Source organism: Procambarus clarkii, chromosome 41 (genome assembly GCF_040958095.1).
Source record: "Procambarus clarkii isolate CNS0578487 chromosome 41, FALCON_Pclarkii_2.0, whole genome shotgun sequence".
NCBI classification, from domain to species: Eukaryota; Metazoa; Arthropoda; class Malacostraca; order Decapoda; family Cambaridae; genus Procambarus; species Procambarus clarkii.
This window is the reverse complement of record NC_091190.1, coordinates 25,645,405-25,662,589: the sequence shown is the minus strand read 5'-3', so window position 1 is coordinate 25,662,589 and position 17,185 is coordinate 25,645,405. Positions and strand designations below refer to the sequence as shown.

Below are 17,185 nucleotides of genomic sequence, written 5' to 3'. Positions count from 1 at the left end.
GATAATCATGATCTACGACAATATTCAATTTTTGGTTTAACTATTATTTAACCAAAATTAAATATACTAATATTCAATGTTGTTTCACCGTTCCAATACAATCAGCAATTAGTACAAAAATACATATTCAGCTGCCTTTAAATATGTTGCCTAACTTCTCTAAACTATAAATTTCTTAACGTCAACGAGTTCATACGGCGTTCCTGACATTTGAAAGTGAGAAAATTATCTATTATTAACACAAAATGAACATAAATATGAAACTCCGTGTAAGAGGTGCTTAAGAATTAGTAAGACAACAGATGTAGGAGAGCGGGGGACAGGAAGGGCCAGGAGAGAGGATTGGGTGTATAAAGTCAGACGCGGACTGGACACCACCACCACTCACCATCCAACTATAGACTCAACATGGCTTTTGTGGTTCGTACCTTAAACTTATCATGACTTGTGTCCACTTACGTATATTTTGTCTCTGATTAATGACTGGAATGTTTTTTTAATATATTCGAACATTAATAACATTATTTATTTATTTTTTTAATTAGACTAAAGAAAACTACTAGTAATTATTTTTTTAATTAATAAACAATTATAGCCAATTAAATCACTCAAACATTAAACTCAAACCTAATAAATATTACGTACTACTTTCGCCAAATTATAATAAGTACATCTAAAACTCTGGTCTCCTGCAGGCGGCGCTGATAGTGGTGGTGTTGGGTATAGCTCTCGCTGCACCCTCCGACCCCTACAGTATTCAACCTGTCCATAGTTCTGGATACAAGGTAATGTTCTTATTATTTGACCTCTTGTTTGTAATTTTAAACAATTCTTCGTCTAAATAATTGGACCTAATCTCTTCCACATATGTATTTATTAAACACACTTTTAGAAAACATGTTAAAAACTGAGCATCATAAATGTGATACATTACTGCAGCAGACGGGGATGCCGCACGACTTCCAGTACAATGTTAGGGACGACTACTCCGGCACTAACTTCGGCCACAGTGAGAACTCCGATGGCAACACTGTCCGTGGCTCCTACAATGTCGATCTTCCCGACGGACGCAAACAGACGGTATGTGCTTCTAACAGTGTGATAAAATCAGCTCCATAAATAATTTATCAATCAAATTTCGAATTTTAAAAATAAATTAGTTTTAAGTATTCTCTAATTTCCAAATGAGTTTAAGATATAGATTTTGTATTTTTGATAATAGTACATACCCAACCTCGAATATACAAAAATCCATATTAATGTTGGCATTTGTCTTAAGATTTAAAATTGATATGAAATCTTAGCCTTTATTTCTTAAAGTTCACAGAAATGTGAACTTTGTGAGATATATATATATATATATATATATATATATATATATATATATATATATATATATATATATATATATATATATATATAAAGTGGATTAAGGCGTCTTGTACACACCAGTTGCGTTGCTTCTGGGAGTATGGGTTCGAGTCACTTCTGGGGTGTGAGTTTTCAGTTGCATATTGTCCTGGGGACCATTCAGGCTTGTTCGCATATATATATATATATATATATATATATATATATATATATATATATATATATATATATATATATATATATATATGTATATATGTATTCCCTAACTAATATTTTCGTTCAATATTCTCAGGCACAATGAGGTCACTATTCTTTACTACAAATTTGTTTAATATATAATATGAAGATATACTTATCTCCATATGTATTTTAAGGCATATATAAGTTCTTCCCAATTTTAAGGATTTAAAAACAGAACTCAATTATCTTGGGTGCTTAATTAATTAAATTACGTTCTAAAAGTCAATTGATGTTAACTAAAGTGTGGTTTTGAGGTCCATTATTCATATATTTACGTTTGTCGCGGCCAAGGGTTAAAACAAATATATTTTTGCTAGTCATTACATAATGTTCTCTTAATAATAAACATTCTGCATACAATGGCAGGTGAATTACGAGGCTGACCACAACAAGGGTTTCACAGCTGATGTTCAGTACACCGGAGAGGCTCACCATCCCCATAATTACAGACCTCCTGTCTACTACAAGCAACAACCTTCATACCACCACTAGTCCTCAAACAACCATGCACATACCAGCAATAAACATCTTACCCACTGGAATCCACTTATGAATGTTGTTGTTCATTTGTTATGTTTTGAAAAGAATTGATACTCACTGTTATATTGTTAGAATGAATAAACTCTTGCAAGTTTAATATTTCTCTCTATATGTTCAAAGGAATTTACCAATTTAACAAAATTCAGTAACGGAAAATGTGAATATGTCTTCGTAGTATTGACGCTTCATATCTTAAATTAGAATGACAATTGCTAATTTGAGCTCGGATTATTTCCAGAAACAATTGACTGATAAAGGGTTTTAGTGTAAAGTAAACATGACCAAATTATAGACACGTTCGAACAATAACAAATTACATTATTAAAAACTAATGACAATTATTATCTCCATGACATCGGTATGTTTTTTTTAATTTATTATGTTAAAGTCGATCAAACGAACAATTCATAGATTTCAGTATTTTCAATTATATCAAGTTTACCCCTAAAAGTAAAGTTATCGCCTATGTTGATCCACCGGATAACGTGGTTACCATACATTAATTTCAGTTAATTTCGCCCGGTTTTTATACTATGCTATGTTTGGTTATAATACGTCTCTTTGGATGTAAGAGTGTAACAATGATCCATGACAAAGTTTCTGCCATCGTTTTTGACTGATTACTATGCGATAAGATTATCGTGTACCAGTCGCCTGCGATTATCAAGTGACATATTAGTCTTTAAACCTATTTCTGTATGACATTACCAGAGAGAAGTGCAACAAAAGAATGGGATGCAAGACACTTCCTTTTAAACGTTGCCAAAAAACATTATATTCATCTATTTTGTTAGTAAATATGCTGTAGGCATTGTGAGAAATACTGTATTTATTCCTCAAAATGAGTAACTACACTGAAATCGCGAACTAGTAAACTATCTTAACTTGATCATCACAACCCCCTTCCCCAACATGACGAGTCAGCAAAATTCCATTCCCAAGAGTTTACAAGCTAAAGTGACTTCCCGGCCGGCACCCTTTCCACATATATGCAACCCAACAAAAAGGGCCTTTTCATTAGTTTAATATTTTTTGAAATTTTGTAAACAATATATTATTTATATTACATGTCATACAGTAACACCATTTATAACAGTAGCACGCTAATTGTTGTATGTAAATGCTATGATAATTTATCTGTAAACTGTTATATTTAAAAAATATATACTGTTAGTATCAAATGCATAATCATCAGAAGTTATACATTTTAAATAATTATTTCTTTGAGTTGTAACTTAAGTGTATATATTGTGACGGTAACGCGTTGGTGCTCGGCTGTTTAAGGCTAGGGGTATGGCCTCGTCACATAGTTATAAAAAAAAATAGAAAAACTGGAACTTCGTCTGTGGTAAGGTAAGGAGAAGACACACAAAACTCAAGTAAACTTTAACAATGAAATTTTAATTACGTTAAATAAATCAAAACATGGAAAAATGGACAAACAAATTCGTATAATAAAATCAATCAATCAAAAGAATAAGAATAATTAAATGACACAATGAAAAGTTACGTTAAGACAAAATAACAAGAAGTGCAATACAAAAATAAAGGTAAGGTGCTGGAATATTGGCTTTAAGCTACCACCTCTCTCAGTACACGCTAACGTCTAGCCGGGAGGAGTGGTAACCGTGGAAGCACTGAATATTCTGAGGTCTGAGGTCGTGGCGACCCCAGACATCAAGTAGTATGGGGGGGGGCGAGTGCAGTTGCAGCCAGACCGGCGACCAATCAGCGGAGCCGGTAGTAAGACAGGCAGTTTGGCGGTTTGAGTCTGAGCAGGTGTCTCTGGCTGCATACGTTTTGCGCTCTGGCAAACCTTGCTGGTGTTGTTGTCGTTGTTGGACATTTCTTCCATAGTAGTTTTATATAATTTCAACGACGTAATTGTGGAGGGAAGAGCAGGCTCAATCTCTTGAAGGAGATTATCGTCACAATATATATTGCCTTTAAATAAAAATAAATAAAAAATGTAATTGTCTGATTTTTCATTGAAGGAAGTTTGTATTAAGTTAACAGTTGCTCACCACCAGAGTTTCCTACTCTATACAAGAACAAACGTGCGGATACATTTAATAAATTTGAGCATTTGCAGCACCGGTGTTACATAATGCCAATAGGTAATTATCTCTCATGAGACTGGCTCCCTGTTGGTCCTCCTCCCACAGAGTTGGCACTCCACCTACTTCCGTCAAGGTCTACCTTTATTATCACTATATAAAGCTTTACCACCATCCTCTCCACATCACTCACTCCGCCTCTATAACAAGTAGTCAACATGATCGCAAAGGTAACGTGTCTTACTGAAGAGAACTTGTATAAACATAATACGTTCCACCTTCCGAGAAATTTACTCCTATATCTCTATATAACTGCGGGACACAATTTACAACTATGTATCTGTATGATGCTGGAACACGAAGGTAATTAATTTGTGTTGTCCTCAGCTCAGTGTGTTGCTGGTTGTGGTGGTGATGGTGGGGGAAGCTGTCGCTTTAGATTACGATCGCTACTCCCCACCAGCACATCACTCACGATACGAACAGGTAACTCAAAACTCTCATGCTTTTTGCAACACAAAATTCAAGTAATTTACAATATCAAGGTATAATATTTAAAATATTATTAGTAATCCTACAAAGATATACACATTTAACACTTTTGCACCATGATACACTTCAGGAGGGCATGCCATACAACTTCCAGTATGACGTCAAGGACGACTACTCCGGCAATGACTTTGGCCAAAACGAACAGTCTGATGGAGACACTGTCTCAGGCTCCTACACCGTCCAGCTCCCAGACGGCCGCAAACAGACGGTAAGATCACTATTAACTTAATAAGTAATGATAACCAAAATATATTAAGCAAAGAAATGCATTAACCCATGCACTGATATATTTTTATTTCTGATATTGCCCAATAATTCAATATTTGCAAAATCTATGTTATTGAACGAAATAATGAATTACCTAACAAAATTAATTCTGATTATAATTATATAGCCTAATTCTTAACATTACGAATTATCTAACAGGTGAACTACGTTGCCAAGGACGACTACGGGTATCAGGCGGAGGTCTTGTATGAGGGTGAAGCCCAGTACCCCCACGAGTACGGTCCCCCCATCACCTTCAAGCCCCAGTACCAGCCATCATATTATCCACAGCCCTCATACCAGCCCCAGCCCTCATACCAGCCCCAGCCCTCATACAAGCCCCAGCCCTCATACAAGCCCCAGCCCTCATACCAGCCCCAGCCCTCATACAAGCCCCAGCCCTCATACAAGCCCCAGCCCTCATACCCAACCCAGACATCATACAAACCTCAGCCCTCATACCAGCCTCAGCCTTCATACGATTCTGAGGAACATTACGAATAAAATCTGCAGCTTTGGAAGCAGTTTTAAAAACTAATTTAAAAAATGACTTTAATCCCTAGGTCTTCGTGTATGTTATTCCATTAAAGTCTTAAAAAAATGCCGAGCTTTTATACCCTGTAAATTTTAACATCCTTATCAATAACTCCAAACAAGTCGTTATATGTTATATATAGCCAAAGTAGGGAGATCAACCAGGATTTGACATACGAGCTTCGTTTAACAATGTCGTATATTCAACTTTGTTCAACAAACGAATGTCTTCCTGAAGAAAATGCAACAGCACAACACGGAATTTTTTTCAGGCACATCAACTAATCACGTCTTAAATATTATAAACGGGATACGCCATATAGAGTCTGTCGATGATTGACTGATGAAGATTAAGCCACTCAAGAGGTGGCACGGGCATGAATAGCCCGTAAGTGGTAGATTTTTTGGAGTAAATGTGATTTTTAGTCGTGAAAGTATATACTGTGTGCTGACTGATGTAGAGCCTGTCATCTGAGTATCACTTATGTTATGCAAGACATTCTATTTATTCGATTTATCTACAATGATGTATAAAAAAATAGATTATCAAAAGATAAGCAAAATTTCAACATAAGTTTCGCCCAATTTACAATCGGCTATTTAACGTCCCAAAACTAATAATAATTCATATATTTGCCGTATTCATCATTAGACTGAATAATAATCACCAAAGCAAATGATCTTAATGGATTTGCCTAGATGGACGTAAGTTACCTATAAGCAATCAACTTTTAGACAAGTATATTTCAATAAGACAATGATCGTATGCTACAAATAACATAATTTATTACCACCACTCAAAGAAGCATCTTTCAAAACTCAACACACTCTTTAATCATTCTCATTATTACCTTATATATCGTCATCGTATATATCATGTATCAAAAACAATGTCTCACCCTCCATATACACATCACCACCACCACTGAGTGAGCAGTCATTAAAAGATTAACAAACCTGGACCCAGGAACATGAATCCTATCTCTCAGGTGATAACCATATCTACGAGAACAGTTTGAATTTTTAGTTTAATTATATATATTTTGACAATACGAAATATACATGCATGCAATGTTGTATTAATCTTCCAATAATAACAATTTGTACAAAAATACATGTTCAAATTACAAAATTATGAACAGTGGTGAGCACATTATTATAGGTATTTTCAGTTGGTGATAATCTATATATTAGCCTTAAGAAGTTCCTGCGGCAGACAAGAATTATGAAAGTGAGAATACTGTCTATTATTAACAAAAAGATAAACATGTAAATGTTGTGGTGATGTAGTAGACAACAGGTGTTGGAGAGCGGGGGACAGGAAGGTCCAGGAGAGAGGCTGGTGAATATAAAGACAGACGCGGTCTAGACATCACCGTCACTCACCCTCCAATAACTCACTCAACATGGCTCTCAAGGTTTGTGATACTTTATACATATCAACACTTGTGTCATCGCATGTGTAACTCCTCTCTGATTAATGACAGGAAAATAATATTTGACAGCACATTTGGTACATTATATCCTAAAATTGCTTAAAATGGAACACTATAAAGATTATTTATAGAGACTATAACGACTATTAATTACAATTTATAATTGTTAATATACCATTTATATCAAATTAAATAATTCGCATATCCTTAACAAAATCAAACCTAAACAGGCGAGGAGTCACAATAACGTGGCTAAAGTATGTTGACCAGACCACACACTAGAAGGTGAAGGGACGACGACGTTTGGGTCCGTCCTGGACCATTCTCAAATCGATTGACTTGAAAATGATCCAGGACAGACCGAAACGTCGTCGTCCTTTCACCTTCTAGTGTGTGGTCTGGTCAACAAACCTAAACAAATATTTCATAATATATAACACACTGGTCTCCTGCAGGCGGCGCTGATGGTGGTGGTGTTGGGAGTAGCTCTCGCCGACACCTCCGACCCCTACAGTGTTCAACCTGTCCATAGTTCTGTATACAAGGTAGACATTATTTGGCTTCTCGTTTTATAACTTTAAACAATCGTTCGCCTACACAACTGGAATTAATCTGTTTCCCCAGGAATGTATATATTAATCACACATTTTTGGGGGGGCAAACAAGGTTAAAACTAAGCATCTTAAATGTGTTATACTACTGCAGCAGCCGGGGATGCCACACAACTTCGCATACAATGTTAGGGACGACTACTCCCGCACCAACTTTGGACACAGTGAGAACTCCGATGGCAACACTGTCCGTGGCTCCTACAATGTCGACCTTCCCGACGGACGCAAGCAGACGGTATGTGCTTTTAACAGTGTGATAAATCAATTCCATAAATAAGTATTCACTAATATCACCAATTCAAAATAAACTTTTTAGTAGTTCCTTATTTGCAAGTAAATTGAAAATAGGGATGTAGCACACTAAACCATGAACATACAGTCATTAAGTTTGATATCAGCATCTAGAACCAAAAATGTAATCATTTATGCTATTTTTTTTCTTGACAAAATACATGAAAGCTTATTTAATATTAGTGTAACAATCGGGAAATATAACAAAAAATTCAAACTAATGTTATTCGATTAATATTTTGTGGAACGATGATTCCAAAAGCACCAAGTACTTATAATTACTTTTATATGTATAACAATAATCTTGATCTTCTGATTGTGTTTTGTTTGTCACTTATGTCAGTTCTTCCTAATTTTATAGATTTATAGATAAAACTCTGTAATCGTATGTGTTCAGGTGCTGAAGGTCAATTGATATTGTGTGATTCGGTGATCCACTATTCACCTAATGACATTTGCCTCAACTAAAGAGTTAAAACTGATAAATCTCTAGTAATTCTCTACTAAATATTCTCATACTATTATATTAATATTTTACTAATATTGGCAGGTTAATTACGAGGCTGACCACAACAAAGGCTTCACAGCTGATGTACAGTACTCTGGTGAGGCTCACCATCCCCGCAATTACAAGCCTCCTGTCACCTACAATTCACAACCGTCATACCAACACACGCCCTCACACACAACCCCATACTACCCCAAATAACATCTTACACACTTAAACCTACCAGGATTGTTACTGCTCATTTGTTAAAAGATTTTACTCACTGTTATGTTTTTAATATTAATAAACTGAAGCAAATTTAACATTCGTATGAATATACCTTAATGAATTTGCTAAGTTAACAATAATCGGTATTGTAATACGGGAATGTGGCGTTTAGCACAATAGAACACTAAAAGATGTATGTATCTCATCTACTGTTTATACTTTATAGTGAAATGATAAACGTTACTTGGGTTCAGATTATTTATAGAAACTATGGTTGTAAGGGATCTTAAGAAAAGCAAATATATGGCAAACACGAACAAAATATATTAATATTAAAGACAATGATCGTCTCTCTACAATGGTATTCTTGTGGTCATTAGTTTCCAAAGTAAAATTTGTGTAAGTGAACAAGCCATAGAATTTTTAACTATATGTAATAAATTTTAAAACGTTTGGATTTAATATGGTTATTATTCACCTAATTGTTAAATTTAAAACAAACAAATGTTAATTCTCATACTGCAATTGTTATTTTCGTTGATACACGAATAATTATAGAGATGAAATATTACAAGAGATTCCTACACTATACAAGCACAGAACTGGAGATAAATTCAGTAAAGTTATGTATTTACAATTTCGGTGTTACCAAACGACAATAAGTAATTATCTCTCCATAGCTTGGCTCCCTGTGGTCCTCCTCCCACAGTGCCAACCCTACACTTACCTACGTCAAGGACAACCTTCATCACTATATAAAGCTCAACCATCATCCTCTCCACATCACTCGCTCCTCAGCTTCGGTAACTTATAGACGACATGATCGCTATGGTAACGTGTTTTCAAGATGTATTTTTTTCTTTTAACCACAATAATATGCGAATTCGTGCCTAATTGTTGAATCTCAACATAATTTGGGGTTACGAGAGTAAGTAATAGCGAGTGTTGTTGTCCTCAGCCCAGTGTGTTGCTGGTGGTGTTGGTGATGGTGGGGGAGGCTCTCGCCGACGATTATGATCGCTATGCTCCACCAGGACATCACCCACGCTACGAACAGGTACCTCAAAACTCTCAGGCTTATCACAACACAAACTCCATAAAAACAATGTTACAAATTTATAGCATGAAATTATTACATGTGATCTCCCCATAGATTTACAAACTTAACACTGGTATACCATAATACACTTCAGGAGGGCATGCCATACAACTTCCAGTACGGCGTCAAGGACGACTACTCCGGCAATGACTTTGGCCAAAACGAACAGTCTGACGGAGACACCGTTTCAGGCTCCTACAATGTCCAGCTTCCAGACGGCCGCAAACAGACGGTAAGATAACTTTTAACTTAATAGGGAATGATGAACATATTAACCAAAGAAACAATTATCCAATTTACAGCAATCATGATTCAAATTCTGGTATTTCCGTTGAATTCAATATTTGGAATTTGCGTAAAGTTTGTTATTTACCGAGCAGAACAATCAACTGATTTTAAAAATTAATTTCATTATATTATACATATTAATTCTAATTAATTAATTTGTCTCATTAATTATTATTTAATTGGACAGGTGAATTACGTTGCCAAGGACGACTACGGGTATCAGGCAGAGGTCAGCTATGAGGGCGAGGCCCAGTACCCCCACGAGTATGGTTCCCCTGTCACCTTCAAGCCCCAGTACCAGCCATCATACTATCCACAGCCCTCATACAAGCCCCAGCCTTCATACCCAACCCAGCCCTCATACAAGCCCCAGCCTTCATACCCAACCCAGCCCTCATACAAGCCCCAGCCTTCATACCCAACCCAGCCCTCATACCCAACCCAGCCCTCATACAAGCCTCAGCCTTCATACAAGCCCCAGCCCTCATACAAGCCTCAGCCTTCATACAAGCCCCAGCCTTCATACCCAACCCAGCCTTCATATCCAACCCAGACATCATACAAGCCCCTGTTGAAGTCCTCATATCAACCCTCATACGATTCTGAGGAACATTACCAATAAAAACTGCATCTAAGGAAGCCGTTTTGAAACTTCTGGTACTTGATAAAGAAGTTTGTAATCTACGTCTTCTTGCAAGTTATTAAATAAAATCATAAAATAATGACGAGCTTTTATACCCTGTAAACTCTAACATCCTTATTAGTAACACCCATCAAATCCAGCAGTTATTATAGCGAAAGTCAGTACTCACCTGGGATGTAACAAATGAACTTTGGCCATGAATATCATATATGTGGAGATTTAAACAAATGCCTTCTTGCAGAAAATACAACACTATAACACTGTTTGAAGATAACCAACTTTTGCTTTATTAACCGAATCCATATTTGTGGAGTCATTTACCTGAACAACACTAATGACTGTGTACAAAATATTTCTTACAAATGCCATTTATTTTGAAGGCTGTGAAAATTAGCCAATTAATAAAAGACAGTCAACTTTCAAGCAAAGTTTCCTTGTATTTCCGGTGGGATATATGGCAGGCAGAAACTGCATGAAAAAAACACTGACTCTTACATTTCTCGTATTCATCAATAAACGTGTTATTAACATCGTAATCATAAGGAAGACGAACGCCAGGAAGAACGAACCTTGCGATGTTTCTTTATCCCTTCACCTCTCGATGTTTTAAATTTTCTTTCTTTTTAGAGGAACCAAAAATTAAAGTTTGCCTATAAACCAATTTACTTTTGTATACAGCAGATTTTAAAAAATCAGCGTTTGCAAACTATATATACTCTGCTGTTTATACTTTAAACTCCATCCAAACTCTGCTACACTTTAGCACTTTTTTTATCATTTTCGATTTTCATTATTCACTTCCTATTGCATATCTATCATTCTCTGTATCATATATTTTCCTTCATATATATAGAAAGGTTATATGAATATACCCTTCATATATTAATCATGAATGATCATCACTCCCACGACTTGAATTAATATATTACTAAGTGCTATATAACATTAAATTTCTAGCGTGAACACGCAATCACATTATAAATATGATAAACCTGCTTCCAAGAATATTAATCCGGTATTTCAGCTGATAATCATGATCTACAAACACAGTTTGTATTATGTAACATTCTAAGGCTCCCGCGTGGGCCTGTTCCGGTTTGTGTATTCGTGTGCTATTAGTGGGCTAATTTGTGTTTTGCTGAGGCCCTTCGGGCTGCTGCTTTGCTTGTTAATGTCTTGTTCTTCTCAGTATGTATCCTGTGTTTCTTTTCTGTATATAATTTCTGTGTTTTTGTGTGCATTGTTTTGAATTGCTCTTTGCCACATTATTTTGTTGCTGTTTTCTCTTGTGTCCTGCGGTGTGGTGGTTCTTCATGTTACTGTTTTGATGGCGGCCCTTCAGGCCGGTGGTTATGTGCTTTGCTCCTTTGTATTCTTTTTTTGTATTGTTATCTTTCATGTTGTGCTTCCTGTTGTGCTTTGTTATCGGTCCTTCAGGCCGATACATTCATTCCGATTGTCATTCTTTGCTTGCATACTTACATTGTATTCTGTTTTGTGTTTGTTTTATTGTATTTAATTGCATGCTTGCATGTAAAAAAAAAAATAACATTAACAATATATTAACCTTCAATTAAAATCAACAATTAAAAAATACATGTTTAGATGTCAAAATTATTGATTGTTGTTAGCATATTATTCCTTAAGGTATATTTACTTGGTGAATGTCTAAGCTTTAACTCGTTCCTGCGGTGTTCTATTAACAAGAACATAAGGAAGAATATGTGGGTGAGGAAGAAATAAGACAACAGGTGTTGGAGAGCGGGGGACAGGGAGGTCCAGGAGAGAGGATGGTGAGTATAAAGCCAGACGCGAACTGGACACCACCATCACTCACCATCCTGTAACGCAACACACTCAACATGGCTCTTAAGGTTGGTACTTTAAACTCATCAACACTAGTGCCAATTTAAGTTATATTAAGTTATATTGTTATGCATTTCCTCTGTGATTAAAGTCTGGAAAAGTATTAAGAATTAACTGCACACAACTTACACATAAAATATGTATATTATTTCCCATACTGATTCACAATATACTTGAATTGTATTTTACATATATAACCTATCGTACACATTCTAAATCATTTAAAGATCCTTACATATTAAACGTTTTAACAATATTTCCCAAAGCACTTCTTCCAATACAAGGTTTCTCTATTATAATAAGAGCATCAAAGACTCTGGTCTCCTACAGGCGGCGCTGATGGTGGTGGTGTTGGGTGTAGCTCTCGCTGCCCCCTCCGACCCCTACCGTGTTCAACCTGTCCATAGTTCTGTATACAAGGTAGACATTATTTGGCCTCTCGTTTTATAACTTTAAACAATCGTTCGCCTACTCGACTGGAATTAAGAAAAATTCAAAATGTATATATTAATCGAACTTTTTTGGCAAAGTTAAAACTAAGCATCATAAATGTGCTATATTACTGCAGCAGCCGGGGATGCCACACGACTTCACATACAATGTTAGGGACGACTACTCCGGCACCAACTTCGGCCACAGTGAGAACTCCGACGGCAACACCGTCCGTGGCTCCTACAGTGTCGACCTTCCCGACGGACGCAAGCAGACGGTATGTGCTTTTAACAGTTTGATTGGCCAAATCCACAAATAACTGCAGTATTTACTAATATCACCAATTAAAATATATATATTGACAGTTATAGTAGTTTCTAATTTCCAAATGAGTATAGGATACGAATACGGATGATAAATATCAAACCATAAACATACGTTCATATTAAAGTTTGATATCAATAAATAGAACTAAAATTTGATTAATTTATCCTTTAATTATGTCTTAAGAAAGTACATGAAAACTTAACATAAATATTGGTGAAATTTATTAGAAATAAAAAATGTCAAACTAATGTTATTCGATTAATAATTTGAGAAACGATGATTCCACAAGCACTAAGTACTTCTTATTACTTTTTATATGTATAAAATAATCTTAATCTATTTATTGCGAATTATTAGTCATTTATGTCAATCCTTAATTTACAGATTTATTTCTAAAACTATAAGCGAAGGTGTTTAAGTGCTAAACCCCCAATTGATGTTAGTTGTATAATTCGGGGATGCATTCTTCAACAGACATTCGTTACAGCTAAAGAGTTAAAATTGATAAATCTTTAGTAATTCACTACAAAATATTCTCACACTCTTATATTAAAATTTGTACTTCTATTGGCAGGTTAATTACGAGGCCGACCACAACAAGGGCTTCACAGCTGATGTACAGTACTCTGGAGAGGCTCACCATCCCCACCATTACAGACCTCCTGTCACCTACAAGTCACAACCTTCGTACCAACACACGCCCTCATACACAACCCCATACCACCCATAAAAACATCTTACCTATTTAAACCTTCAGGATTGTTGTTGCTCATTTGTTAAAAGATTTTACTTATGTTTTAATGTGAATAAACTCAAGCAAGTTTAAATTTCATTTGAATATACCTTAATGAATTTGCTAAATTATCAATAATCGGAATCTTATTAGGTGAACGTGTCGTTCAGCACATTAAGACACCATAAAAGTATATATCTCGTCTATTGTTTATACTTTATAGTGAAAAATCACATATGATATTTGGATTCATATTATTTATAGAAACCGTGTGGCGGTAAAGGTTTCTAAAGTAAAAGCAAATAAAAGGCAAACACGAGCAAATTATATTAATATTGGAGATAATGATCGTCTCTTTACAATGACACTGTTGTGTTCAGTAGCTTCCAAAGTTAAGTTTGCTTAAGTGAACAAGCCAGAAATGTTTTAACTATATGCAATAAGTTTTAAAACGTTTGGATTTAATATGGTTATTATTCACCTAATTGTTAAATTTAAAGCAAACAAATTTTAATTCTCATACTGCAATTGTTATTTCCGTTGATACACGAATTATTATTGATATGAAATATTACGAGAGATTCCTACACTATACAAGCACAGAACTGGAGATAAATTCAGTAAAGTTATGTATTTACAATTTCGGTGTTACGAAACGACAATAAGTAATTATCTCTCCATAGCTTGGCTCCCTGTGGACTCCTCCCAGTGCCGACCCTACACTTACCTACGTCAAGGACAACCTTCATCACTATATAAAGCTCAACCATCATCCTCTCCACATCACTCGCTCCTCAGCTTCGGTAACTTGTAGACGACATGATCGCTAAGGTAACGTGTTTTCAAGATGTATTTTTTTCTTTTAACCACAATAATATGCGAATTCGTGCCTAATTGTTGAATCTCAACATAATTTGGGGTTACGAGAGTAATAGCGAGTGTTGTTGTCCTCAGCTCAGTGTGTTGCTGGTGGTGGTGGTTATGGTGGGAAAGGCTCTCGCTGACGATTATGATCGCTACGCTCCACCAGGACATCACCCACGCTACGAACAGGTACCTCAAAACTCTCAGGCTTATCACAACACAAACTCCATTAAAACAATGTTACAAATTTATAGCATGAAATTATTACATGTGATCTCCCCATAGATTTACAAACTTAACACTGGTATACCATAATACACTTCAGGAGGGCATGCCATACAACTTCCAGTACGGCGTCAAGGACGACTACTCCGGCAATGACTTTGGCCAAAACGAACAGTCTGACGGAGACACCGTTTCAGGCTCCTACACCGTCCAGCTTCCAGACGGCCGCAAACAGACGGTAAGATAACTTTTAACTTAATAGGGAATGATGAACATATTAACCAAAGAAACAATTATCCAATTTACTGCAATTATGATTCAAATTCTGGTATTTCCGTTGAAGTCAATATTTGGAATCTGCGTAACGTTTGTTATTTACTGAGCAGAACAATCAATTGATTTTAAAAATTAATTTCATTATAATATACATATTAATTCTAATTAATTCATTTGTCTCATTAATTATTATTTAATTGGACAGGTGAATTACGTTGCCAAGGACGACTACGGGTATCAGGCAGAGGTCAGGTATGAGGGCGAGGCCCAGTACCCCCACGAGTATGGTCCCCCTGTCACCTTCAAGCCCCAGTACCAGCCATCATACTATCCACAGCCCTCATACAAGACCCAGCCTTCATACACAACCCAGCCCTCATACAAGCCCCAGCCTTCATACACAACCCAGCCCTCATACAAGCCTCAGCCTTCATACAAGCCCCAGCCTTCATACCCAACCCAGCCCTCATACAAGCCTCAGCCCTCATACAAGCCTCAGCCTTCATACAAGCCCCAGCCTTCATACCCAACCCAGCCTTCATATCCAACCCAACCATCATACAAGCCCCTCTTGAAGTCCTCATATCAACCCTCATACGATTCCGAGGAACATTACCAATAAAAACTGCATCTAAGGAAGCCGGTTTGAAACTTCTGGTACTTTATAAAGAAGTTTGTAATCTACGTCTTCTTGTAAGTTATGAAAATAAAGTCTTAAAATAATGACGAGCTTTTATACCCTGTAAACTCTAACATCCTTATTAGTAACACTCAACAAATCCAGCAGTTATTATAGCGAAAGTCAATACTCACCTGGGATATAACAAATGAATTTTGGTCAAGAATATCATATGTGGAGATTTAAACAAATGCCTTCATGCAGAAAATACAACACTATAACACTGGTTGGAGATAACCAACTTTTACTTTATTAACCGAATTCATATTTGTGGAGTTATTTACCTGAACAACATTAATGACTGTGTACAAAATATTTCTTACAAATGCCATTTATTTTGAAGGCTGTGAAAATTAGCCAATTAATAAAAGACAGACAACTTTCAAGCAAAGTTTCCTTGTATTTCCGGTGGATATATGGCAGGCAGAAACTGTATAAAAAAAACACTGACTCTTACATTTCCCGTATTCATCAATAAACGTGTTATTGACATCGTAATCATAAGGAAGACGAACGCCAGGAAGAGCGAACCTTGCGATGTTTCTTTATTCCTTCACCTCTCGATGTTTTAAATTTTCTTTCTTTTAGAGGAACCAAAAATTAAAGTTTGCCTATAAACCAATTTATTTTAGTATAAAGCAGATTTTAAAATAAAGCGTTTGCAAAACTATATATACTCTGCTGTTTATACTTTAAAACGCCATTCAAACTCTGCTACACTTTAGCACTTTTTTTTATCATTTTCAATTTTCATTATTCACTTCCTATTGCATATCTAGCATTCTCTGTTTCATATATTTTCTTTGATATATATAGAAAGGGTATATGAATATACCCTTCATATATTAATCATCATTCCAACGACACTCGTGAATTAATATATTATTAATGTTATACAACATTAAATTTCTAACGTGAAACAGCAATCACATTATAAGTATGACACACCTGCTCCCAAGAATATTAATCCGGTATTTCAGCTGATAATCATGATCTACGAACACAGTTCGTATTATTTAACATTCTAACGATACATTAATCTTCCATTAAAATCAACAATTCAAAAATACATGTTCAGATGTCAAAATTATTTATTGTTGTGAGCATATTATTCCTAAAGGTATATTTACTTGGTGAAT

The 17,185-nt window shown here is 35.8% G+C and overlaps 6 protein-coding genes across 6 annotated transcripts; all 6 read left to right on the top strand.

The window, feature by feature from the left end:
* The first annotated feature begins 408 nt into the window (after positions 1–408).
* LOC123761145 (pupal cuticle protein Edg-84A-like) lies at positions 409–2,103 on the top strand. Its single transcript, XM_045747090.2, has 4 exons — positions 409–420; positions 696–785; positions 943–1,080; positions 1,978–2,103. The coding sequence occupies exons 1-4, from the start codon at positions 409–411 to the stop codon at positions 2,101–2,103; spliced, it is 366 nt and encodes a 121-aa protein (XP_045603046.2).
* A 2,323-nt stretch (positions 2,104–4,426) lies between these two features.
* LOC123761144 (adhesive plaque matrix protein) lies at positions 4,427–5,531 on the top strand. Its single transcript, XM_045747088.1, has 4 exons — positions 4,427–4,443; positions 4,601–4,694; positions 4,831–4,968; positions 5,187–5,531. The coding sequence occupies exons 1-4, from the start codon at positions 4,427–4,429 to the stop codon at positions 5,529–5,531; spliced, it is 594 nt and encodes a 197-aa protein (XP_045603044.1).
* Positions 5,532–6,967: 1,436 nt separating this feature from the next.
* LOC138373196 (cuticle protein 7-like) lies at positions 6,968–8,703 on the top strand. The gene is made up of 4 exons (XM_069339229.1): positions 6,968–6,979; positions 7,453–7,542; positions 7,703–7,843; positions 8,450–8,703. Exons 1-4 carry the CDS (start codon positions 6,968–6,970, stop codon positions 8,606–8,608), a joined length of 402 nt encoding a protein of 133 aa, XP_069195330.1. The 3' UTR covers positions 8,609–8,703.
* A 730-nt stretch (positions 8,704–9,433) lies between these two features.
* LOC123761142 (adhesive plaque matrix protein-like) lies at positions 9,434–10,623 on the top strand. The gene is made up of 4 exons (XM_045747086.2): positions 9,434–9,445; positions 9,573–9,671; positions 9,808–9,945; positions 10,189–10,623. The coding sequence occupies exons 1-4, from the start codon at positions 9,434–9,436 to the stop codon at positions 10,621–10,623; spliced, it is 684 nt and encodes a 227-aa protein (XP_045603042.2).
* A 1,883-nt stretch (positions 10,624–12,506) lies between these two features.
* Positions 12,507–14,165, top strand: LOC138373195 (cuticle protein 7-like). The gene is made up of 4 exons (XM_069339228.1): positions 12,507–12,518; positions 12,814–12,930; positions 13,079–13,219; positions 13,844–14,165. The coding sequence occupies exons 1-4, from the start codon at positions 12,507–12,509 to the stop codon at positions 13,997–13,999; spliced, it is 426 nt and encodes a 141-aa protein (XP_069195329.1). The 3' UTR covers positions 14,000–14,165.
* Positions 14,166–14,821: 656 nt separating this feature from the next.
* Positions 14,822–15,989, top strand: LOC138373194 (adhesive plaque matrix protein-like). Its single transcript, XM_069339227.1, has 4 exons — positions 14,822–14,838; positions 14,962–15,055; positions 15,192–15,329; positions 15,573–15,989. Exons 1-4 carry the CDS (start codon positions 14,822–14,824, stop codon positions 15,987–15,989), a joined length of 666 nt encoding a protein of 221 aa, XP_069195328.1.
* Positions 15,990–17,185: the final 1,196 nt, after the last annotated feature.